The following is an 8,668-nucleotide window of genomic DNA, read 5'->3' as shown; positions in this document are numbered from 1 at the left end:
TGTGTCTGTTGGCCATCTGGATGTCCTCTTTGGAGAAGTGTCTGTTCATGTCTTCTGCCCATTTCTTCACTGGGTTGTTTGTTTTTCGGGCGTGTAGTTTGGTGAGTTCCTTATAGATTCTGGATATTAACCCTTTATCTGATATGTCATTTGCAACTATCTTTTCCCATTCCGTTGGTTGCCTATTAATTTTCTGGGTTGTTTCCTTGGCTGTGCAGAAGCTAGGAAATGTTTAATAGAATTCTTCACGGGGATAGTACATGGATGGCTTTTCTGTTTATGGTGGTTTGGGTCTTAAAAAATGTCTACACTTTATTTACCTCCATCAGATGTTGACTTTGCAGAATACAAAGAGAATACAAACTCTCTTTGGAGAATACAGCACCAGTCACGCGGAAAGTACCTGTTTGTCATCATGAGAGTTCAAACATGAACTGGAACCAATGGCCCATTAAATACCTTCTCTTGATGTTTAAAGCATATTCCAGCTTTGTGAAATAATTGTTAATGCAGAATACTGTAACTGAGCCAAAGAATCACATTCCTTTAACTCTAGTTAGGTTAGTGGCTGAGTCAGGTATGCTCAATCGTATCCTATTGTTTTGAGATTTGGTGCTATTGGAAAGCCTCACCTCGAATGTAATTAGGAAACAGGGAAATCAAGACATAACATGATTTGCTTTTTGATGTGTGTGTGTGTGTGTGTGTGTGTGTGTGTGAGTGATTTTCCATTTACAGTAGTATTATAATGCATCCTGGGACATAAAATTTTGTTTTAGAGAAAAGTTGCTTGAGGGGCCTCTGGGTGGCTCAGTCAGTTAAGCATCCGGCTTCTGCTCAGGTCATGATCTCGCAGTTCGTGAGTTCAAGTCCTGCATCAGGTTCTCTGCTGACAGCTCAGAGCCTGGAGCCTGCTTCAGATTCTGTGTCTCCCTCTCTCTGTGCCCCTTCCCTGCTCACAAACTCTCTCTCTCTCTCTCTCTCTCTCTCTCAAAAATAAACATTAATTGTTTTTAAAGTGGCTTGCCAAAATATTCACAGACGCTTTCCATGGGAAAGAATTTCTTTTTTTTTTTCTTTTTCTTTTTGGGTTGTAAAAAAATGATGACTAATTTTTTTTTACATATTCCACATTTAATGAAGGAAAAGAAAGACATCAGAGTAATATTGTTATACTAGGACAGTATGCACACCATAGGCTAAATGTCCCATTGGGAGATGTAATTCACTATGAGATACAATAATTTTTAATTTCCTCTTTAAAAGAGAGAGCTAAGTTTTAATTTGGAAGATACTTTATATATAAAAATTTCAGGAGTAGCTTTAGAAACCAATTAAGAAGGATTTTTGTCTTAAGGGTTTGTGTGCCTGATGTGAGATGGTTATAAATGTTTTAAATTCTTTTTCTTCCTCTGGTTTTTACTACTCCCATACTATATTAATGGTACTTTGTGTGGAAACCAAGTTTCAGCAGATGTTCTCTTTCTTCTCCCTTTTTGTTTTCTACACTAAGATACGTGTAATCTTGCAAATGTTTTCTTGCCCGAATAGCCCAAATTTAGCCAACATTACTGTCATTCATAGGTGCAATTATAGACACCTTGAACCATTGTAAAAAGACAGTTCAAATATGAGAGGATTTTACTGGTTTTTTTCCTAAAAGAGAAACTCTTGGGATGAAATAGAACTTGAAGGAGAGGCTATATGTGTTCCTTGGTTGTGGCGGGAGTGGGGGGAGGAAGAAGGGTGGATGAGGAATTTTGAAGGAAGCAGGCTTGAGTGATAATAGACATGGGGCACCTGAGGGGCTCAGTTTGTTAAGCATCTGACTCTTGATCTCAGCTCAGGCCATGATCACATAGTTTGCAAGATTAAGCCCCAAGTTGAACTCTGCGCAGATGGTGTGGATCCTGCTTGGAATTCTCTCTCTCCCTGTCTCTCTGCCCCTCACTTGCCTGAACTTTCTTTCTCTAAAAACAAACAAATAAACTTTGAAAAACATAATAGGCATGAAGTAATAGACATTTTAGTAGTACATACCAAAAACACAAAAGCTTTGAACTTATGGGGGTATTTGTATGATTAAGTACAGTGAGAACATAGTAATGTCAACCCTAATATTAAAAATAACGATATAAATGGTCAATGTAAATTATAGTTTCTGTAAATAATTTTACCTGCCAAGTTTCTTAGTGTAAGATTTTGACAGTCTGCATAGTAATATTTTAAGCTTTCATTTGGGACAGAACTTTAACCCCTTCCATTTATTATCTATCTCAGAGAATACCAAGGACTAGAAACATTTTTACATAGGTGATAACAAGAAGGAAATAATTGCCAGGAGAGCTAATATTTAATGAGTGCTGTTATCCTCATTTTAAGTAAACCTTACTTAACCCTTATAACCCTTATAACAACCCCAGATACGATTTTATATATTTATATATAGATGTATATAATTTTAAATAATAATCTGAATGTTTAACTAAATAGATTTATATAATTGTAGAGAAATGATACAAAGCACACCTAAGGCTTACTTAGCCAATCAGATATACCCAGGCTGAAATGAGACGTGAGCCCTGGCCATCTGTTGCCACAGTATATTAACCACTATTGCCTTGGACTCTAATACCCGGTTTCCCAAAAACATGAAGGTTGATTTAACTAGAAGAGTTGATATACGTAGCTTCTCTGTTTTGAGGCAGATGATATAATAGTTAAGCACTGCACCAATTTTAAGAATTGCATATTCAGGTCCCTCCTGTAACTTTTGCAAATTATGTGATTTTGATCAAATTACTGATCCTGTAGACTATACTTTCTATATCTGCAAAATAGTAGGAGACACTCTCAGCCCCAGCTCTCTTTGGTTTAGGTAACTGTAGAGTTATAGCTGTAATGGTGTAGAAAATGCAGCAGTAGCTGAAATGTCAGGATTATGATGGCAGAATCTATTCAATTCAGTACTGGACAGCTTCAGGCCAGTCTGGCTGACCTTAACAAGGAGCATGGAGATGACTGGTGGGAATTATCTTAGACCCCTTCATCTAAGTATATACAAATATTCTAGTTCCTATTATGACCTATTAATAGGTCGGCTCCTATTGGAATGATTTTCAAAGATATCAGTGGTATCGCTTTCATGATGGAATTAATCCCATCAATTTCTAGAGGACCTTCAGCCCATCCTTGGTCAAAACGTCTGGGGGAAAAAAAGAAGCAAAGGCATTTCTAGCACAATGATATTATCAACACTAGAATATTAATAAATAACCACTAAAATACTCTGGAGAATTAATGATATAATAAGAGGGGGTTATAAATGCAAAAGAAACAGTGGTGACAGAGAAGCTAGTTTATTACTACATGGGATATTTTCTATTTGTCATATATTCTCACACTTGCTTAGGAACACAGAATTAAAACAAAACTTGCCAAATATTTTGTGACATGGCTGAAATCTTGAACATGAGAATGAGTAATTAGTAAACTTGGTGCTTAAATTTGCATTATAATTTCTCCATGTTTGTATGATGATTGAGAAGCATCCTTCGTGGAATCCTAAGGAAGTGCAGGGTTTTAGAAATTATTTTCTTCGGATCTATCATTTATGCCTCAGGAAACAGGCTTAAAGAGATTGAATTTCATTTTCCATATTACCCATCTTCAAAAAAAAATGGAACCTAGACTAGGTCTTCTGCAAGATATGATAGAATAATGAATATGCTTACATGTATTTATGGTAGAAACTTCATTGTAGATGAAGTGCCATTGGATTACCCGTATCATTCATTTGTTTATTGCAAATATTTATTGAGCTCCTATTACATATGGTGGCAGGCACTGAGAATACAAAACTCAGGCTTTGGTCTCTGTTAACTCACAGTATATGTTTTTAATAGCAAAAATATATATACATATCCTATGTACCTTAGGAACACTGCTAGCAAATCTTAATCTTTCAATTTAACCCTCTCCCAAATCCCAAAAGGGAAGTATTACAATTCTAATTTTTATAGGCGAAAAAAAATAAAAGTTTGGAGAAGTTGTGTTAAGCCGCTCAGCGTTACAACACTAGGTGAGTGTCAGAGCTCTATGTAAGCCCTGTCCAAGCTGGTGCCAAGGTCTGTGCTTTTCGCCAGCAACGCACAGTGTGATTTACTTTGATCTCAGTTACACACAACCCCCTTTCAGCCACCTATGACAGCCTGACAGGTTTATTTTTGAAGGCACAACCCAGTGATTACGTAGGGAAGCACATTCTCGAATTATAAAGAACTGGTGAAACATGATCATCCAGGTGTGAAATGGGAGTACAGTGCTTGTTTTCTTGGTTTATTCCTGTGCAATTGTGTGTGCACCAATGTTCATTAAGGTATTTTAAGCATCTTCATCAGGCTATAATAACATGGTATTTTTTTTCTCTCTCTCCCAGGTATGGAAAAATTGTATCCACAAAGGCAATTCTGGACAAAAACACAAATCAGTGCAAAGGTATGTGTAAGAGCACCCGTACCCTGGGCCCTTGCCTACGCCCTTCCATTGATGTCTCCTCCAAAGCAGAAGCCCAGACACCAGCTGCACAGTGATACCATGTATGGAAAATGGCAGACCTCTTTAATAATGCCAATACTTTGATGAGTTGTATTTCTAGTAACATTGTTCATTAATTTTTTTCATTAACAAACAAAATGAAAATCACAAATCAGAACAAGTATTAAATTTGCTTCAGCGTAAAACGAAATTACCTCTTAACAACTTTGGGTTGTCTGATTTGAATGATATCATCAGTGATGCAAATTGATTTCCTATATAAAAGTGAGGAACTCTGGGGAGAACTTCCCCATGCAGAGCACATTTTAATTTATCTGTTCCTTAAAGCTTTAGCAACATTGGTTGACTAGGAATGAATTTACTGATGGGCCCATTGTGTTTAAGCTTCTGCCGTCAGCATCTCTCGGGGTCTGTGTTGGTATCTTATTAAGGCTTGTTTTCTCCCCCACTCCCCACCGGAAACATTTCTGAAGTTATTTGACTATATCTGTGACTCATGTTTCTTAATTTCTAGGAACCCCATACTCTTTCAAGAGTTGCATTTTATATTATTTGTGAAATTTGTATGGTCTCTCTTGCATGACTCAGTTCTTACTAGAAAATTGGAATGCTTCTTATAACATATGTTATTTGTTGTTGCTGTAATCCAACCTTTCTTATGATACTGACATCAAGAAGTATGGTAGAGCCAAGATCATTCTAAACACTGCCCCTATTTCACATACAGATCTAATGTGCATATGTTTTAGGAACAGGCACTTACACACTGAAGATATATATATCCTAGCCTAGTTCGGTAACAGTATTTAGGTTCTATTCAGCAATTAAAAACAACAACAACAACGCTACATTCCATGTTCCTGTAAACTCACAAATGCACAGGCACTTTGGTACTCCAAGACAAAAAACAATAAGACGTGCTTTCTGTCATCTAATAGTTCAGTTTGAAAAGGAAAGCAACAAGAAGACCAAGAAACTAACCCTAACATACTTATTAGAATCAGTGTATCAGCCTAAACCACGTGAAAGTGTAACAGAGGTATCTATAGTAGAGATATACATAAAATCCTGTGAGAGAAGGAGATGGAGATTCCTTTTGGGGGGATAACGTTTATAAAGGCAAGTCAGAATGGACAGGCATGGGAAAGGTCCATGTTTGAGAGAAAGAGTTTCAGAATGTAATTGAGCAGAGCCACATAACTAGAATAGAACCCCCTAACACTCCAATCTACATTTTCTTGTAACTACTTATTTAATTCTTTCTCCCTCTTTCCCTGTCTCTTTCTCCAATTAGACTTAAACTCAATGAAGACAGGACCTGTGTAAGATAGAAAGTTTATCTTTAAAGTGACATGTTGCAGAGGAATACCTGTCTTTGGGGGGATTCTAGATGAAAATGTTAAAACATATCCCTCTTTGTTTTTATATCAACTTTCTCTGTGTGGTTTAGAGCATATTAGTATAATTTTACAAATGCGTGCATTTTAAACATATAAATATGTAAATTTTGGGTTGCTGTTACAAAATATTTTTATCCATTGTAATATGCATTTAAAAAGTACTTTGGGGACTCCTGGTCTGATAATAAGCACTGATAAATACAGAAGGAGATGAAGGAAGGAGGGAAGTAGGGAGGAAAGGGAGAGAGAAAAGAAGGAAGGAAGGAAGAGAGGGACCACGGAACCACCTAGGAAGATCATTTAATAGAAGGGGCAGCTAAAGATGACTTCATGGGAGGGCAGAGGGCCTTGAGGGTAGTTTGAAGAAGGTGGAGTTAATGTATCATCATACATAATATGAATAAAAGTCTCTAGGTGCCTTTTCTGGCCTCAGCATTTGGAGTCTGTGGATTAACAGTAGTGATTCTGAATTACAGCCTTTATCAAGCAGGTGGAGCTGGGTATCCTAAAAGTTAAACACTCATGATCAGAAAGGCACTCCTGTCACTTTTTTGTTTGAGGAAAAATACTATTTTAATGGTATTCTGAGTCCTATTTTGAGAATTCCTTTCAGAAAAAAATGGCCCTTGAAATGGTTGCTGGTACAAACTACTGGTTTGGGTAGAGGCAGCAGTTGTATTTATGGAAAATTGTTTATAGTTGTTAATGATAACGTGGAAGCATGCCTCTGAGGTTGGAAGGAATATGTGACATCGCTGAGGAGTTCAAGGAACTGATAAAAGCAGGCATTGAAACAACCACGCAAATATTGAGTGAAATCACCAAGAATTGAAGCGGGAACAGTATTGGAGAAAGTAACTGACCCAGAGGTGTTTGTGAGCAATAATACTGGGCCTCTGTAGATGACAGGGAAAATGAAGATTCACTGGTTATAAAATTGTGTGATGAAAGATTCTAAACTGGAGATTTAGGTAGGAAGGAAAGCAGATGGACTTAGGAGCAAGGACTCCCCACTATAGGTCCATAGGGAGAAGAGGTATTAGAAGGAAAAAGAAAACTTGAGTGGGCTACAAAGGAGCAGTGTGACTCAGGGTGACTTAGGAAACAATGGGTAACATGCAAGTGAAAGTCATGATAGCTTATATGCACTTAGGAAGCTGACGTTATTTCATGCAGGCCATGCAATGGTAGTTCCTTTGCATCTGGTTCACCCATCTTCACTGGTATCATCTGAAAGTGGTAGAGACATTTAAAAATGTCAGTGTAGAAAGAACGATATAGGGAATACTATTGATACTAGTAATTACACTGAGAATGTTTTCCCACGTATTGTATTCAAACAAATTTGGAAAGAATGTGTACCTATGCACATTCTTAGCCCTCTTTCATTCTCCACAGTAGAACAAATATAGGCAACCTCCCAATTCTAGCTTATGGAGCATATAGAACTGATCCAACCATTATAGAGATAGGAAAGAAGACTTACACTATGTCAGACTATGAGCATGTTTATTATAGGAAGTTAAATGAATAGAGAGGAATATAAAATAATGTGTAAAATAAATACAGAGCTAGGTACATATTTGAGAGTATTACTTATGGTTATGTCTGTGGGCAAGCCAGACTGCGGACTTTGAACACCGCCTTTCCACTTAGTAGCTGGGCACCCTGTGGTAAATGACTCAACTTTGCTGGGTGCCTCAGTCTCCCACCTATAAAATGATGATGATAAGGGTGCCTTGGTTCCTCAGTTGGTTAAGCATCCGACTTCGGCTCAGGTCATGATCTCAGGGTTTGTGGGTTCCAGCCCGGTGTCAGGCTCTGTGCTGACAGCTCAGAGACTAGAGCCTGCTTTGGATCCTGTTTCTCCCCCTCTCTCTGCCCCTCCCCAGCTTGCACTCTGTTTCTCTGTCTCTCAATAATAAATAAACGTTAAAAATTTTTTAAAAAGTAAAATGATGATGATAATAGGGCCTGAGTTGATGATTAAATGAGACATACATAGATGACACTCAACAATGCCAATTGTCAGCTGTGATATGAAATACTGGAAATATTAAGCAAAAAAAATGTGTTAAGGGTGGTTGGAATATGGGTGATAGGTTATTATTAACTTTACGTGTCTCCAAATCCGTTGTCTTTTCATATAAAACAAAGAAAAGCAAACAGAAAACAATTCTTGGAAACATTGATCTGGTTTCATTTATATTTGGTAGTTCTTCTTATGAAATATGAGTAGCTTATGACTATATGTTTCTTTGTTTTTTGTAAACTAATGTCAGATGAAAATAGTGATAGATTGGGAGAGAATGCTATGGTTTTTGTTTTTGTTTTAAATAATGGGCAGAAATTGAGTTCTTCTTGACTGCGGCTTTCTCAAGGACGGAGATGGAAAGGGTGAGGTGGCTTTTTCAAACAAAATCACTAACAGAATGGAGCTTGTCATTAGAGAATGCAAATTGGATTTGGTCTTCTTTGAGACACTTGCTTCTGAATCATTTGCAACTTTGCCTCCAGACTAAGGGTATGCAATTAAAACCAAATATTAGGAAGACAGGATTTATTTATTTTTTCTCTTAAAGATATGATATGAGTTCAGTTTTTCATGAGCTGTTACACAAACAGCATATTGACATGCAAGTTAGTGTTTAGTGGAGTGTGAGGAACTAAATGCACTAGTCTGCTTGGAGATGAAAAGAAAAAGCATCAAA

The 8,668-nt window shown here is 37.2% G+C and overlaps 1 protein-coding gene across 1 annotated transcript in view; it reads left to right on the top strand.

Annotated features, from left to right (window-relative positions):
- The window catches only part of RBMS3 (RNA binding motif single stranded interacting protein 3), a 203,881-nt gene extending 199,289 nt beyond the window's left edge, over positions 1 to 4,592 (top strand). Inside the window, exon 3 of the mRNA XM_039242715.1 lies at positions 4,439 to 4,592. Within this exon, the coding sequence (XP_039098646.1) occupies positions 4,439 to 4,592 (154 nt within the window). The remainder of the gene's footprint in view (positions 1 to 4,438) is intronic.
- Positions 4,593 to 8,668: the final 4,076 nt, after the last annotated feature.

The sequence above is a fragment of the Hyaena hyaena genome, unplaced genomic scaffold (assembly GCF_003009895.1).
Source record: "Hyaena hyaena isolate Hyena2069 unplaced genomic scaffold, ASM300989v1 scaffold_216, whole genome shotgun sequence".
Lineage (NCBI taxonomy): Eukaryota > Metazoa > Chordata > Mammalia > Carnivora > Hyaenidae > Hyaena > Hyaena hyaena.
The sequence above is the reverse complement of the archived record's forward strand: the minus strand, read 5'-3'. Positions and strand labels throughout refer to the sequence as shown.